Source organism: Aspergillus nomiae (genome assembly GCF_001204775.2).
Source record: "Aspergillus nomiae NRRL 13137 chromosome Unknown contig00141, whole genome shotgun sequence".
Taxonomy (NCBI): domain Eukaryota; kingdom Fungi; phylum Ascomycota; class Eurotiomycetes; order Eurotiales; family Aspergillaceae; genus Aspergillus; species Aspergillus nomiae.
Genome location: NW_015378196.1, coordinates 30155 through 47308, shown reverse-complemented (window position 1 = coordinate 47308; position 17154 = coordinate 30155). Strand labels below are relative to the sequence as shown.

The 17154-nt window shown below is 48.0% G+C and overlaps 5 protein-coding genes across 5 annotated transcripts; 2 read left to right on the top strand and 3 right to left on the bottom strand.

The window, feature by feature from the left end:
* Window positions 1-2145: 2145 nt before the first annotated feature.
* On the bottom strand, window positions 2146-3159 carry ANOM_006150 (uncharacterized protein; the record flags this gene model as incomplete). The annotated part of the gene is made up of 1 exon (XM_015551407.1): window positions 2146-3159. One exon carries the CDS (start codon window positions 3157-3159, stop codon window positions 2146-2148), a length of 1014 nt encoding a protein of 337 aa, XP_015406731.1.
* Window positions 3160-7777: 4618 nt separating this feature from the next.
* On the top strand, window positions 7778-9744 carry ANOM_006149 (purple acid phosphatase family protein; the record flags this gene model as incomplete). The annotated part of the gene is made up of 3 exons (XM_015551406.1): window positions 7778-8127; window positions 8182-8871; window positions 8928-9744. 3 exons carry the CDS (start codon window positions 7778-7780, stop codon window positions 9742-9744), a joined length of 1857 nt encoding a protein of 618 aa, XP_015406712.1.
* Window positions 9745-10690: 946 nt separating this feature from the next.
* On the bottom strand, window positions 10691-11650 carry ANOM_006148 (uncharacterized protein; the record flags this gene model as incomplete). The annotated part of the gene is made up of 1 exon (XM_015551405.1): window positions 10691-11650. One exon carries the CDS (start codon window positions 11648-11650, stop codon window positions 10691-10693), a length of 960 nt encoding a protein of 319 aa, XP_015406711.1.
* Window positions 11651-12041: 391 nt separating this feature from the next.
* Window positions 12042-13109, bottom strand: zrfA (high-affinity Zn(2+) transporter ZRT1; the record flags this gene model as incomplete). Its single annotated transcript, XM_015551404.1, has 1 exon — window positions 12042-13109. One exon carries the CDS (start codon window positions 13107-13109, stop codon window positions 12042-12044), a length of 1068 nt encoding a protein of 355 aa, XP_015406715.1.
* A 2011-nt stretch (window positions 13110-15120) lies between these two features.
* Window positions 15121-16511, top strand: ANOM_006146 (pectin lyase F-2; the record flags this gene model as incomplete). Its single annotated transcript, XM_015551403.1, has 3 exons — window positions 15121-15739; window positions 15799-15883; window positions 15941-16511. 3 exons carry the CDS (start codon window positions 15121-15123, stop codon window positions 16509-16511), a joined length of 1275 nt encoding a protein of 424 aa, XP_015406713.1.
* Between the last annotated feature and the right edge of the window lie 643 nt (window positions 16512-17154).

Genomic DNA, 17154 nt, shown 5'->3' with positions numbered 1-17154 from the left:
CCAACCCAGTCCTCCAGATCGCCCTCCGTACGAGGCTGGCTCCTTTCCCCCGAGCCCCAGTTGCTCATTCAGCATACGGAATAAGTTGCGGTTTAGGCTCCGCAACGCCAGGTGACACAGGTGCTTCTAGCTCAGCTTATCGGGTTTGCAGTACGCATCCTCAATACGTTTGGCCAGAGCATCCATAGCCTCAACGGCCTCGAAACTCGGAGGCAGGACTTGCACCCTATGCTCGCACACCAATAGTCTAGGAAAACCTTCGATGAACGCTTCAAACAGCACCTTGGTGTAACGAGTATCGGGCACCTAAAGACCGTCAGCTTTATACAGGCAGTGTCCTTCCGGGGCGAAAAGGTTAGACTTACCGGGCAGAACTGGGAGGCACCACAGAATCTCCTCCCTCGGGGGGGCAGTGGATCCTGATGCCGCCAAACCTCTTAACACACGATCTTTCCTGACAGGAAGGACACTTACCTGAACTAGATAACAGACTCCCCTTCAGAACAGACCAATTATCAACCGCTCATGCGGCCTCGCGAGCCAACCCGAGAACATCTAACAGACGAGTTGTGGTCTTGTCCATACTAGAGAGACCTTCCAATTCTGTAATTATCAATTATCTCCCATATCAGGGCTCGGGTACCTCTGACCCAGATCGTTCAATGAAGATTGTGTCTTTCTCGCGGCCAAGTATAGACCTGTTTGGAGGATTGCCTGATGCGAGAAGTGGACAGGATGAGGGTGGGATTAGTCTTTTTCTATGCCTACAGAAACCAGATGAATAGTCAAAACTACCTTGAGTTAATAACATGAATTGTTAATGGTTGTAGCTGTGTGAAGTATAGATCTGGATATATTGAAATTGTCTAGGTAGTGCAGAAAGCGAAATTGAATGGCCACTGTAACTGACTACACTGGAACGATGTGAATCAGAAACCCATAGTTAAACAGGGCTGGAAGGAGAATGACCTCTTGTATACTCTTCACCAATCTATGACCTCTATCGCCAGGCCAAATACCAAAGTCCAATGCCTACTTGTATGTTGAACGATCGTGTCGAGGTTGACAAATGACCATCGGATTCTATTTCTTGCCAGAGATACATAGAACTGAGAAGGTACAGATCATGACCGAACCTGATTAATTTCCAACAGAACTCTGCAGATATAGACGCACGAGCTCTGAACATTTGGTGCTAGCAACAATGAATTAGAAGCTCCCGTGGAGTGCTTTTAGTATACGGAATATACAAATTCATGCAAAATTGGTAGTTCAAGACAAATAGTTAATACATCAATAATGCATCCATAAATGTCGCGATTTACGAACTGGGATTGCTTCGTGTTGACCAAACTTTCTTCAATTCCTGCCATTCTGCGCTAGCTATCGAGGGGATAACAACCAAATAATTCATATTTAGTCAGTAGTTGTAATGATGTGTGAACCACTCTTTGGACACGTACTTCACTTCCTGAAAATAGGCTTCAGCAATGTCTCGAGGATAGGATGCAACTGATGGCCGGGTAGTAGCTTACCCTCACACATTTCTATGTAGAACAAACTGGACGCCGAACCACAAACAAAGTATGGTGTGGATAAGTATGAATGAAGCACGTACTCCATGGCGTCTAATCTTTTTCGAGAAGGCTCTATAACTTTTACGGGTTCTATCGTTTAGCTATGACTGGGGATATTGAGTGTAGCCTTTCAGGCTATAGCTTGCATTGAAAGGAAGTGGGTGTAACCCCCAAGCGACAGCTACTTGCTTCAAGGTATAGTATATTTCAGTAACTGAATGTCCTCTTGCTGATGTGCCAATCTGTAGAGAGGTTCTTGGACAGGAAAACTTCAAAGTTCAACAAGCGATAGAAGAGAAGTTGGCTGCGCCTGTGGTAGTTCTTGTAGTAAATACAGTTGACACTAGGTCTTAAAGCATATGACAGTAGGTCACAATATATCGAGACGAACTAAACATGCCTGAGTTCCTCATGTGTGGCAGTATGTTAAGACACTTTTCAATGTAAGAGGAAGGAATATAAATCTGAATCCGGAACACATGTCGCTATTCTCTTGCCTGCCATCCCCTCTCAACAGTTTTCAGTCGCTCAGGAGTCGACATCTGAAATGTTCCAAGGACTATGATAATTATGTGGTAAAAATGGCCTTGTCATCCCCGGAGAAAGGGTGAGTAAAACGGCAATCCGGGAAGGATGACCCCTCTGACCGTAAGCAGTCCAAGCAAATTCCCACCTTTGCGTCTTTGAGGTTATTCAAGAATCTCACAGTCTTCCTGTCATGCTCCAATGCTTTATTCGACATGCATACACAACCTTGTAACTTGCAAGGCTGGGCGTGGAACGTAGATAGCGTTGATACGTCCAAGTGCACTTGCTTAAAGCTCTTCGCTTCAAAGGCATCGGTGCCTGGAAGCAATCCACGAGCCTGTAGCTTCTGCGTATACAGCGATATGTACCTGGATTCGTCGGTTTTCAGTGCAGTCGAGCTGTCGAGTGCGGCTGTAAGTGCCTTTCGAACCATACGATGAAGTTCGTGTCTCTTTCTCTCAAATTCGACTGCAGCAGTTCTCAGTATCAAGCTATTTGTGACGCTCAGGAAAATGGATTGCCTACCGACGATGTTGCTGTCCATGAGTGGGTGATCCGCCAACAAGAGCAAGTCAGAATAGGAACCCACGTGGTTGAAGAGAATTTCCTTTGATATTATAGCGAATCTCTCCGGTATATCCATAATATACGCGAGCAATAGAAATGAACACAGCTCCGTGACAGACAGGGTTCGTAGATTTTTCAACAACCAGACCTTGACGTGGGAGACAACTGCCTTCTTGCACATGTATTTATCAGCTAACACGGCGAATCTTTCCAGAAATATAGCAGTCGGCTTCTCCGGGATCTCATCAGTTCGGAAATGCACTATGTTAAAGAAAGCGAAGAGTGCTTCGGCATCGTCGTCACCCAGGTGTATGACCGCTGGCTCCTTTGGTTCATCAATAATCAAGGTGCCCTCTTTGAAGAGAGGGCTGAACATAACGGAAAATACAGGGGAAGCTGTAGACAAAATCTTGGAGGAGACCTGAAACGAGTCATCGCCGGACATGATGACAATGTCGCCGGTGGGGTCTACCAATGTGAGTGACATGTTGACGAAGATTTTATCGGTGTTGGAGGATTTTCGAGGCTGAAAGACCCTGCTTTACAACATAGTCAGTCAGATCGTGATGTCAGAGAAAAAGTAAAGTAAAGTTTGATGTACTGTAGATTAAAAGCGAAATGCAAGGTCAAAAGAATCAGAAGGATTAGAAGCGGTTTTGTTGAGCAGGTCAGTGAAGACACAAGTGTGGTCCACGTGAGGATTTCACCAATATCAACAAGACATGCTCGTTCTTGGATCACCGTTCAAACCCCGCTCACACAGTGTTACTCTCAGTTGCCAACCCAATAAGTCAAAAAAGTACAACAGTCGAAATCCCTCTCATATTGTACATGCCTCTTGACTAGCTTCTGAGTATAGAAAGCTTAGTGGAGTCGACATGTGTCAGTCAAGACATATGATGGCATCATATACTGAGTTGAACATACCTTGAGCCATCAAGGTCTTGATCAATTGAGCGGGCTCTCACTGCTCAAGTCCGAATACCTTCAACTAGCCCCAAATACAGTCCTCACTTGTAAGATAAACTGTAGGGACACGTTTTTAATCAAGAGCTTACAAGCCATTGCCGTGGATAGGGCGCTTGAAACAGATAAGATATAAAAGGTGATATCAAGAATTTGCGGCGTACAATGACTGGGAATTATTGGTATAGCATAGAAATAGGAAACAAAAGCAACGAGACAGAATTCTCAACTTCCGATTCCTTTCAAACATTTGCCATTTGGACGGCTCCCAGACTATGAATCTTATTTAGTTCGTTTGAGGTACTTTCTTACTCTTTGTGAGAGCGAAAGGAAAGCTGGGCACATCCGTTGATGATCCCAGACACGTATAGAAGCCCCGCGGAGAATGATATGTGGATTTTTACCATGCAAAAGTACGTGGCGGAATTCATTTATAAACAACCTCAGTAGCCGAGTGTTGAATTGCCGGTATATTATTGCATTCATGACTTTCCCCACCAGTTGTGAGGAACAGAGACAGAGAGATGTCAATGACATACGGCCCAAATCGAGACCAATCGATAATGACATGCTAAACACATCATGCCATACGGCGAAGACAAACTTTACGTCGCACTTTTTGAGAAGCCGGGCTCTGTGGTCATGCCCAGTGAAGAAGATCGGTAAACACTCAAAACATATCCGAAGATTCGAACGGGACGTTACTTACAAAATATAGGTATAACTGGGCTTTTGTTATTGGACCCCAAATAAAACCAGCCCACGCTGGAATGAGGTTCCATGCTGTGGAATACCATCCTGATATGTGGACGCACTTTTGTATGCTTGACCAAACAAAACAAGACAGTATTCAACTTAGCTCACAGTATACACTTATTGTATTGGTAAAAATAGCCAACGTCAGGAATCGATCACGGCTCATAGACATGATTCGCGGGCGCCCAACCTGTCTTTCTATATCTTGTGGCATTTGCAGGTTCAAACACGGGTCCCATCGTTGTGATAGTCGCAGTTGGGCTCAGAGAGTACTGAAGAGGTTCGGCAATGAGCGCAGATGTTTAGGTACCCCAGCCTTGGGATTCTCAGTAACGGACTGGGGACATGTGCATGGGGTTACTATGGTATGCATTGGGAGGAAAATTGACAACGCAAGATATCAAGGTCACGATAGTATGGGACTGCGGAAACCGGAAATAGAGGACTTACTTGACAAGACCTACCTATATATGTGAAGTTTCCCTCATCTAACCTATAATTAGCCCCTCTGCTTTCGTCTGCTTAATTAAAATTCGTAAAGGATAAACTCTAGAGTGGCTGGATTGCCGGATGCATGATCACATCTTTTTGGTTTGGATTCTTACGAACCCTAAGAAGTTAACGCTGTGTTGGGGATTGGAAGCACTCATAATAATTAGAAATCTCTAGCTCTGATGTGATAAGACGACGTGAGAAATCAACTTTCCTTTTCCCTATTTCCCTATTTCCCAGATTATGTTGAAATGCTATCGCGCATTGTCAATCTCGCGGAGACACACACTATAACACTAGCAATCAGAGTTGTGATGTCAGTACATGGAGTCATAAACTACGACTAAACATTTATGTGGCTTGTTACCGCCAGATCGAAGATACTAGGTAAAAATGAATAATCACGTATTGTGGCCCGAAGCATCTCGAGGGTAAAAGTGACACATACGGCTTCTTTTGATACGAATGATAATGAGCTTTGAGGGCTGTAACAGAATCATGAAACTCCCTTATTGGAGATAAAGCACCCCAAGTCACACACCCAGTATGAAGGACCATTGTCTCATAAACATGAGCAATGATGTCTTTGTATTAATCCGCATCCCGCATTCAGACACTGAAACTGATTATATGCATCAAAATCTCTATAAATGCGAGATTCCTTGTTATGTCTCGCTTTCTACCAGGAGAAGTGTTTATCTCTTTTGAGTGGCATTTTACCTAGATGGAGAAATCAGCCATTATGCCTTTGAGAGAACGGATAGAAGACATACATGGCAATAAAAACAAACTGGCAATAATAAAGATATCACACCAGTACCATGGAGATGTCGACACGGTACATGAGTTGTTTTTGCTTAAGGCTATGAAATGCCTTTCCTTTATTTCTACTCGATATAAGTAGATGTCTTCTGCAATATTCGGCTGTGGATCTTCATCATCAGCGAGATCTTGAGTACACGCTCTTATTATTCTGGAGCCAACTATTTACCATTGTCAGCAAACCCAGAGCAAGTGCTAAAAGACAGCCATCCAAACTTTCCAAGACACAATGTCAGCTTTTGAAACGTACAAGCTGTTTATAGGCACCTACCGTATTCCAGATGATCCAGCAAACCGTTTAAACCAAAGGCAAGGTAGCCCATCCCAACTGCTGCGTAATAAGCTAACTATCGGGTCTTTCATCTATAGATTCCATTGGACACTCATCATCGAAAATAGTTCCAATATGACTGGCACAAGGCGCTTTCACGGTTGCTGTGGGATCGAATCCAAGTTGGACGAAGGCCTTGGAATTCCGAGTGGTGCTCTCAATGATAAGCCAGATAACCCAGTTCTGGAGCGAGCGGTTTCCTTACGGGATCACGATGAGTCCTTTAGGAAACTTGAGATCGGGGACGTTGGCAGTCTAACCCGCTTGTTGGATTTCCTTCGCACCTTTAAAGTGGATCGCAACGAGAGGCCGTCGAGTTGTTATCATTGGGTTCGAGACGCAATCGAAGATCCTATGAAAAAGAGTGCTTCTTATGTGGATCTTCAAGGAAAGTGGGCCGAAACACAAGAATTGTTGGCGAACGGCCCAGATATGGATCATAATGCCAGGTATGACGATGGCATGGTCCTGAGTATTCAGCACGAAGATACTGCAAGACAAAATGACACAAGCCAGCACAACAGAAGCGTCGATGTAAGTGACGATGAAATTGGGTTGCATGTTGTCACCCAGAATGCCGCAGCTACAGATAAGATAAGCCTTGAGGGGCTCTCTCCAGATTTTATACAGAAATATGACCTGCAGAATCATGGGATGGTTCAGAATGATGGAGGCTATGATACCATGAACCTTGGTTTCAATGACCAGAACCCAGTGAGAGGTCGTGCTATGAACCAGAACGTACCCCCTCAGAATAGCATGCGCTCTAACACAACTCGCCAATATACTACAAACCAAGAGACTATGGAGACTAATCGCGGAAAACACAAGGACAAGAAACAGGGTTCGAGTTGGTGTTGTTTTTGATGAGCCCGGGGCATTATTCAGGCGGAAACGAACATGACCCATAGAACAGAATACTTCACTGAATGGTTGTTCAGCTAGACATGCCTCCAATCTCCTAGTTTTAATTTGTTTCCTTCTGCGCAAGTTCCGTCCTGCTAGATATGCTCTGTACTACTCCCCATCAGTCCCTGTTGATATATGCCCTTAATAGACAGGTCCCATATCAACCTGGAGTTTTAAGCAGGCCTTCATTAGAGAAACAGATATTCCTGAACACAGTGGTTGGATATACGTAGGAAATGGCCCTCCACATTCAGTGTTGGACGTGCACGACCTGGGGGTACTGGGTGGCCCACATATTTCTAGTTAAATAACATCTCATCGGTCTCGACTTGCCTTTCAGTGTAAGCAAAACAACCGGGCAGTAAACAGCAGACTCCGTACTTGAACTTCAGATAACTTCTAACGATACTTGCCTTTCCTCTTGCTGTTTCTGTTGCGCTTCTAAAGCCGCACCGCTTTGTATGCATTTCGGTAGTGGGTGCCGGGAAATTGGCAATTAAACTATTTCTTAAGGCGAGACAACCTCTCTGATTTATCCTCAAGTAGTCATGCGTATATTCGCGATATAATTGGTCTCGGTTAGGGCTTTTAATATGTTCTTGCCGGATACTCCGAAGCGGGGCCAGCTAAGAGTAGCTAAGATTACTAGTTTGATCTTGTATAGACCAATCGCTCCACTACCCAATTGCACGTGTGGAAGCTTGCCTGCATCGTTCCCTGCCTATCAGTAACACGCGAATGCAACCATGTAAGCATACAGCTAAGTTATAAAAGCCCAGCCCGTTGGCTGTTTCTTGTTGGAGAGACACGGCTTCAATTCTTTCTCATCATGAAGGCAACTGCTGCTTCCCTCTTGCTGGCTCTCTCCAGTGCAGTCAATGGCCGCCCTACAGTGGATAATCGCTTCCCATACAAGGGTCCTGCGGTTCCTGTAGGTGATTGGGTCGATCCCACGATCAACGGCAATGGTAAGGGCTTCAACCGACTCGTGGAGCCTCCGGCCGTCAAGCCTGCATCGTCGCACCCGACGAACAATATTAATGTGATCTCGCTGTCGTATATCCCCGACGGTATTCACATTCACTACCAGACGCCTTTTGGGCTGGGACAATCACCCGCGGTGAAATGGGGTACTAGCCCAACCCGCTTGGTCAACGTCGCGCGAGGCTTTTCTCATACGTGAGCAGCCCCGAGACTTCAATTGAGATCTAGTTCCATACTGACAGATATTAGCTACGACCGTACACCGTCCTGCTCGCAGGTGAAGGCTGTCACGCAGTGTAGTCAGTTCTTCCACGAGGTTTCTCTGCCTCATCTTGAGTCTGGCAAGACCTACTACTACCAGATCCCCGCCGCCAATGGCACAACGGAGTCTGAGGTCTTGAGCTTCACCACCGCCCGAAAGGCTGGTGACCCTACCGAATTCTCGGTGGCCGTTCTGAATGATATGGGCTACACCAATGCGCAGGGTACACACAAGTACCTAACCAAGGCTGCCAACGAGGCCGCCTTTGCGTGGCACGGTGGCGATATCAGTTACGCAGATGATTGGTCTTCTGGTATCATGGCCTGTGAGGATTCCTGGCCTCTCTGCTACAACGGCTCTAGCAGCTCGCTCCCCGGCGGGGTGGTCACCCCGGAGTACAAGCAGCCCCTTCCAAAGGGAGAAATTCCGAACCAAGGTGGTCCCCAGGGTGGTGACATGAGTGTCATTTACGAGTCCAACTGGGATCTCTGGCAGCAGTGGATGGGCAACATCACGAAGAAGATTCCCTACATGGTTCTTCCCGGTAACCACGAGGCTGCTTGTGCTGAATTCGATGGTCCCAATAACGTCCTCTCGGCCTACCTGGATCACAACGAGCCAAACAGCACCTGGACCAAGCAAGACCTGAACTACTACAGCTGCCCTCCTTCCCAGCGGTAAGTCCTAATCGCCCATGACTGATCCCACTCCCAATACTGATCTGTTCCCTTAGAAACTTCACGGCGTTCCAGCACCGCTTCCGCATGCCCGGCTCCGAGAGCGGTGGTGTGACCAACTTCTGGTACTCGTTCGACTACGGCCTCGCCCACTTCGTCTCCATGGATGGGGAAACCGACTACGCCAACAGCCCTGAATGGTCCTTCGCCAGGGATCTCACCGGCAATGAGACCTTCCCCGCTGAGTCGGAGACATTCGTCACAGACAGCGGCCCCTTCGGAGCTATCGACGGCAGCGTCAAGGACACCAAGGCCTATGAGCAGTACAAGTGGTTGAAGAAGGACCTCGCCAGCGTAGACCGCACCAAGACTCCCTGGGTCATTGTCATGAGTCACCGCCCCATGTACAGCTCTGCATACTCGTCCTACCAGAAGAATATTCGGGAGGCATTTGAGGCACTTCTCCTTGAGTATGGCGTTGATGCTTACCTCTCCGGCCATATCCACTGGTATGAGCGCTTGTGGCCGCTTGGTGCGAACGGCACTATTGATCGTGCTTCTGTGCTCAACAAGAACACTTACCGGGCCAACCCTGGCAAGTCCATGACTCATATTGTTAACGGTATGGCGGGTAATATTGAGAGTCATAGTGAGTTCAGCGCAGGCCAGGGCCTCACTGATATCACTGCGGTACTGAATACCAAGGAGTATGGTTTCAGTAAGCTTACTGTTGCTAATGCTACTGCTCTGAAATGGGAGTACGTTAAGGGCAGTGATGGATCTGCTGGTGATACACTTTGGTTGGTTAAACCTGAGGCTGCTGGTTCCCACGGTCATGGAAAGAGGCCTGTTGGGAAGAAGCCCCGCTACTAAAGGGTCTCTGGCATGGCGGCCCCATATCTCAATATTTTTGTGTACATGACTTGGTCCGGGTTCTGCGACGGGGGCCAATGCCGGTTTGGGGAGATGGTATATAATATAGTGAAATAGAAGTTAGAAGAAAATCCAAGAACGGTCAATAATCCCATCCCATCTCGACTTGCCTTTTTGCTTTCTTTCATGGTTTGATATTTTGAGACGCTTGAAGTTGCTCCCGACCACAGACAAGTGTAAGCACCCGCCTTCCAGAAGTATCACTCAGATCTGAGTGGTTTTTGGCAGGCTTCCCAGCCATCCATACCATAAACAGTAAGGAAAAAGGAGGCGAAACTCCAAGCCTGGGTTAAATCTGGCAGTCATGAACTCCGACTGATAGACCTGAATAAGTCTCTTCGGGCGAAGGTTCGGCCAGAGAGATCCACTTGCCCTGTCATGTGGCCTGCATTGTACTGTATCTAAATACAAACATACATAAATCCATTGTTCAATACCCAATACATGCAATACAAGCCCCTTTGTGGCAGCATTAAATAAAGAAGCATTGTTCTATTATTGGCTCATTGAACCGCCCTTTATTGATTCTAAAATTAACGGTTGCCCCTTGGACAGAACCACGGATTGGGACGCGTGGGAAGTCTCCTGTCACTCCACTGGAAAAAGCTCCGTCAGGCATTGAAAGTACATACTACCGTTCTGGCAGGGATTGTCAGTCCCCCCTTGCGTTGGATATTACAAGTGTGCCCGGTAATTTGCAATACAACAGGGCGAACAGACGTGTTGCTCTAGGCAGCACTTTTTCTCATCCCCAACCATCAGCCCTACGAGGCGACGGCCCACTTGGACTCGGCTTTCTCGGTACCACATGAACCAATAATACTATTGTTCTGTTCCACTTTCTGCCCATGGAGGATATCAATAATTCATTATTCATTACCAACGACTAATCATGAACGGCTCTACTCAGCTGCCACCACCACGTCATCATTTTGATCAAGAATTTCTCCCCTAGAAAATGGAACGGAAGCGGTAAAGGCCGGTGGAAAGCCCATCCCAGCCCCTCCCGAATTTGCTTCTCCACGGCCCTCCGCCAGTCGATGTGATGCGCAAAGTGAAAAGGAAAATGATGCTGACTCACTGTCCGGATAGTGCAGTCGATATGTGGATGGTCCTGTAGCTCAATTTGTGGCTGTAAAATATGTGGCTCCAGACTCTCGAGGTCGATTTCTAACCGTACTATCCCCGTTCCTGTCACCTGTCTCACATGTACTACGAGATCATGGTTCTTGCGGTCTGGCTTTTCATGCACGATGGCCAGGTCGATGAGCGGCTCATCAGTGTGTACCAGGTCCAGCAGATGCATTCGCTGGTCCTGCGGTGGACGGAGATCGATGCGGAAGTGTCCTTCGAAGATCAAATTGCGCGACTGGGGCTTGGAGTAGGTCGTCACTTTGGTAAATCGCAGCGGCTGGTCTACTACAGCCAGGGAGTGGATGACCAGTTTCTGGGGAGAGGAGTCTTCGCTGCGTTGGGCCAGTCCGGCGTTGACGTATTGAACGATCTGTTTGCAGATCTGGCGTTGGTAGAGGTGCCATGCTCGACCTAAGGCTTCGTTTATCCATTCTACGCTTTCGCCACGCTGTAAAACTTTCTGTGCATGGTATCGACGGAGCTCATCTCGGATGGCACGCTCGATTCGTCGGATGGAGACTTGGTAGTGCGTGCGGCATACGGCTAAGATGATGAGCAGCCAAACGAAGCGGAAGTGTAGTCGACAGAGGGTCCACGATGCTAGACAGCCGACGATAATCAACTTCGATTCTTTGTAGGTTTGTTCGATGAAGTCTAGGGTTTCGTTGAGGGTCGGGGCCCTTTGCTTGGCTTGGGGTTTGTCTTTGCCCATGGTTACATAGCAGAGGTATATATTATGGTGTTGTCGATGGTGAGCTCAACTGAGTGTGGAAAAAGATATGGGATGAAAACGACTGTGATCCATGGCCGGGGGCCAAACTGTAGCCATAATTCTTAGACGCAGGGAAGAGAAGGAGAGAAAAGGCGGTGCTGAAGGCTTAATATAAGCACGTCCATCATGCATGAACTGTCTATCTGCATTCCAATTAGGCAATCACCATGGTATATTACCGATACATACATACAGCTGACCGTATTTGCAGAAAAAGGTTATGAACAGTCCCCATGACCCACCGTACTAGTCCGCCTTATTTGCTGTCCTCGATGATCTCTCCTCCTGCTTCAGCTCCCTTTTACCGATCATTCGCAGTCTCCCAAGGTTTTTACGCCCACTTTCCGAGTAAAGCCATGATCCCCGCTCCCAACAACATGCATCCCACCATGACAAATAAATGCGATCTCCTCTTTGTCCGGTCGGGATCAAACAAAAAGTCTCTCGCCAACAATTCCACCAGTCCACTATAAATCAAAATTCCCGCGGAGATCGCATCCAGCACACCTTGCACAATCATCGCCGTCTTGGATCCCGGGTTGTACGACGTCCGCACCCCTAGTCCAATAGCAATAGAAATGGGCGTCGTTAGACCATACAAAAGACACAGCATCCATGGCATCCACCGACGGGAACCAAAATGGAGCGCTGACATGCGCGCACCAATTCCCAGACCTTCAAAGGCTTGGTGAAAGACCAACACGGGGTACAGAGTCGTGAACTCTTCGCCTGTCACACCCAGGTTCAGACCGATTATGACGGAGTGGAATATAATGCCGAACTCGAGGATCAGGAAGGCTGCGATTTCTTGTCGGAATGCCCGCTCGGAACGTACCGAGGCCACTTCCGTGTGAATATTGGTGGTTTTTGGGGTGGGCGTGCCAGACTCCACGGCGTGGGATGTACTGTCTGAATCCGACGCGCAGGAGTGTGTGATGAACGCCTCTGTGGCGTCGTCATTTCGCTGGACCCCGTATTTATACTCTACGTATACCTCAGCGCCTAGATCCAGCAGGAATATGGTTACGACGGAGGCGAGGACGATGGCGGCACACCAGGAGTAGTCTCCCCAGTGCCCGGACACTCCGATACATGAGTTCGGGCCGATGCTGCTGTATGCGGGATCCAGGAGGTGGATGAACGCTGTAGCCACTATGACACCTGTGCCGAAATATCGGGCGAAGAGGTAAACATGGTAGGGGATCCTCAACCCCGGAGCTCGTTTGGCAATCACGGGGAACAAGGTGAATGCGGTTGACGTGATGAAGATAACAAAAATAGAAGATATGCGGGCGCCGAGGTGGCCGTTGTAGTCGTTTTCGGACAGCGCCAGATAGCAGAGGACATCCGCCTGGCTAGCTGTGTCAAGGTCAACATTGTGAGCGTCGAAGGAAGACATGATAGTCGCGACAAAGGGCGAACGTTGAACCCAAAGAGGATTATCCTTTGCTCACCGTATTATACAACACGCATGAGTACCTTGGAGTTTATGTACACACATTATGTGCCTTGCAAGGTCCTTGGTGGTTTTACCCAGAGACTGCCCTTACCTTCTGGACTGAGATCAAGGTACACGGCCAACAGACTTTTGTAGGTGATATGGTAATTGATCGAAGTAAGCCCCAGTGAGGGACTGCAAGCCATCTTACCCTTCGGCGATGTAGCCGTACTTGTGACTTTTCTGATGAGATGACGTACACCCGACGGAGGTTTATCATGAAAGATTTGATGTCAATGGATGAAAATGACTTTTACAGTTAGCAAGTCGTTCAAGTAGTATCCAAAGCTACGTCAAGCTTTTGGACCGGGCTAGATGACATGCGAGGTCGGTCTGTCCTAAGTCTTTTACCTAGTGGGGACAGTGGAGATGGAAGGCCCTTATACTGAGTACCCTCGTGCCGACCATTCCCAGTGAAGTATTCTCGTTAATTCTTTTTTTTTCTTGTCCTTCGACCATGACCTGGAAGGACCAATCTTATCAAGGATCACTTCCAGCCAAATGTTTCTCTATATCCTCTCCGAATTGCCCATGCTGGATGTTCTCCATCGGCCAAAGTCAACCCTGTATAATGCATCCAGCACCAACACTATACAATATATCGATCATTGCTCAATGAAGGAAGGTGGACCAGTGCCGCGACAAGGATATGCGTCACTTAAAAGACCTCGAGCCTTGAATAGTAATGACTAGGACAAATGGCAAACGACTTGATCCTCCAGAATCTTCCACGATATTCCCTCATCTGGTGGTCCCTACCCTAAAGTGAAGGGCATTCAATTTGGCGACACTCAGATTAAGAGATCGGCATAGGATCCCGTCGTTATCCACCTTATATCCACCGCATACCCTCACTACGTACTCTTCGTACGTGATGCTATTTGCAAGATTGTTTCACTGTAGCAAGACCTACCGACATTTACTAAGGCTAGAATTGCAAGCTCCAATGAAGAACAGCTTCTCGCATCATTTTCGTTGGTTGGTGGCTTAATTCGCAAGGCACAGCTCCGAAGTAATTATGATCGCTGCCAACCCATCCATAGCAATACGCCATACCCATTGTGCACTCCCGGGTCGTGAGGGATTGATTGATCGTTCCAGAAGCTAGACAATGGGGTGGATCTCAGACAGTTAAAGATCGGCAATGCATAGCCACCATGAAAGGACATCAATGTTTACTCAGTATACGGATGCCACTCCGAGCAAAGGGGATTGTTCAAAGAGATCAGACGTATCTACTGAGTAGCCACTGGGCGATTGGGGCCCACTGCGGGCGGACCAACTGCTATTCTAACTTCTCGCCCTGACGATCTTCCACTTTTCTCCACCAACAAAATCCCAATGGGGAAATCATAGTCAGTTCCTGGTTTGGGACAACAACACGCTATCGCTCATGCCTGGTAATATCAGATGGTCCGATCTGTCTTTGCATGCTCTTTGACCTCATTTGCTATCTGTTGTCAGCGAGTAACTATACTTCCGAATATACAAAGCACCTTAAAATATTAGGAAGTACTGCCGACAGGAGTACGGCATAACTAAGTGATCGACCGGGAAAACTGCGGTACAAGGAAACCTTTGTCTTAGTCTACCAACCGGGCCTAGTTTCACCATGCAGCCCGTTTTATCAATCTCTAACGGGCTCCGCTTTCTGATTGAGGATACTCTAATGGTGCACAATTGGTGGAGGAATATACTCGGCGATATGAGTAGTCGTCATTGTACTGTTGCAACTTCTCTCAGTCAGCATATAAAGCCGCCATCATACCCACGGCTGTGCAGATAGATTGGTACTCTATACTCCCTTTCCAAGTTTGTCAATCCCTCCCTCATATCAAAAACTGCTGGTTCAGTTGGTTTCCGTCATTTTAGTATCGAGTCCGTTTTCCGTTGGCCATAACGCCCTGGCAAAATGGTTCTCCTCCGTTCTTTCCTGACGGCAGCTGCCCTGCTAGGTGCATCTGCCCAGGCCCAGAGTGTCGTTGGTACTCCGTTTGGCTTCGCCAGCGGGACTACTGGCGGTGGTAACGCCGCTCCGGCGGCGCCCAAGGACCCAAGTGAGCTCAAGGAATGGCTGGCCGACTCTACCCCCCGAGTGATTGTGATCGACAAGGAGTTCAACTTCATCGGTAGTGAAGACACTTGTACCGACTGCGAATGCTGTGTCCCGGAGTCGAACACCTGCGGCGATGCTGGGCAGAATGCAATCAAAACCGAGGGTTCTGACTGGTGCGGTTCCTACCCTGCTACGAAGTGCACATACGACAATGCCGGCCTTCAAGGCATGGAGGTTGCCTCTGACAAGACCATCATCGGTGTGGGCGACGCCGGTGTGATCCGTGGTAAGGGTCTGAGGCTGGTCAATGGCGTCAGCAACATCATCATCCAGAACATTCACATCACCGAGCTGAACCCCCAGTACATCTGGGGTGGTGATGCTATTTCGCTCGACGGCACGGACAAGATTTGGATCGACCATGTCAAGGTCTCCCTGGTTGGCCGCCAGATGTTTGTAACTGGTTATGAGTCTAGTATGTGTCACGGGGGGCAGAATTCATATTGGTCGGACAAAAGCTGATTAAATCGATAGGTGGTGGTGTTACTGTTTCCAACAGTGAGTTTGACGGTCAGACTAAGTGGTCCTCCTCCTGCGATGGACACCACTACTGGTCTGTGTAAGTGACTCTTAACTCTAATGCTGAACCGCCACAACGGACACTGATTACCTGCAGCCTAGGTTATGGCAAGGGCGACCAGATCACCTTTGCTAACAACTACTTGCATCACACGTCCGGCCGTTCTCCTAAGATCGAGTTCGATAGCCACTGGCACGCATACAACAACCTCTGGGAGAACAACAGCGGTCACGCCTTCGACGTCGGTGAGGGAGCCAATGTGCTTATTGAGGGCAACGTTTTCTCCAATGTCAAGACTCCTATGAACCCCGAGAATAAGCCCGGCTCCACCTTTGCTGTGAACGCTCAGGACGCGTCTTCCTGCACCTCTGCGCTCGGCCGTCCTTGCATTGCGAATGAGCTGACCAGTTCCGGCGAATTGTCGGGCAATGACGAAGCGGTTCTCTCCGGCTGGCCGAAGGGCGAAGGCGATTCTAAGGCTATGACCACAGATAAGGTGCCTTCCTATGTCAAGGCCAACGCGGGTGTCGGCAAGTTGGGCGCTGGCGGTGCTTCCAGCAGCGCAAGTGTTACTCCTTCCCCTACCTCTAGCGCGGTCCCATCTTCCAGCGCAACCCCATCCTCGTCGGCTTACGTCAGGCGCCATCACGCCCGTCGCCATCACTAGGTAAATAAGATCTCATATTGATGTTCCGCTTAGAGAACTAACCTTATTTCCTAGGGGCGTCTTCAAGGCCTCTCAACATACACATGAACGTATCAAGCAATCTCCAAGTATTCTAAGGGGTATGCCGATCACATCGATGCCTGTCTTGTGCATCACTCGGTCTGTGGCGCTGTAAGGGCTACCGGTCCTATTGTTATTGAGAAGGCTAGATGTCCATCGACATCACGGATTTCTGTCTATAGTTGTCATTCCTTGTAACTTAGATTTGGTGATTTAATCAGAACAGCGCAGTTTAGAGCTCCGTGCTCTCAGCTTTGTGATAATTCTATCCACTGTGAAGTCAGAACGCACTATATAATTCGCGGTTTGCTTCAGGCATTAATGTCTACCAGAAACTCAACGACATGAAGGGTTGTACATTAGTAATGCGAGGGATATAACTGCGACTTTATACGGGTGCAACGGCCTCCAACCCAGCCACCGGGATCCCTGAACGTGCAGAACACTATTTGTGGGGCGACAGGGAAGATGCTTTTGTCTAAAACGAGCATTTTTATTGTATGGACAATGCAACCCATTCTTCGGGATCTGCAGTGTGATGCCTGCAGCCCCAGCCTTGTGATACTTGACCAGGACTGGTTGA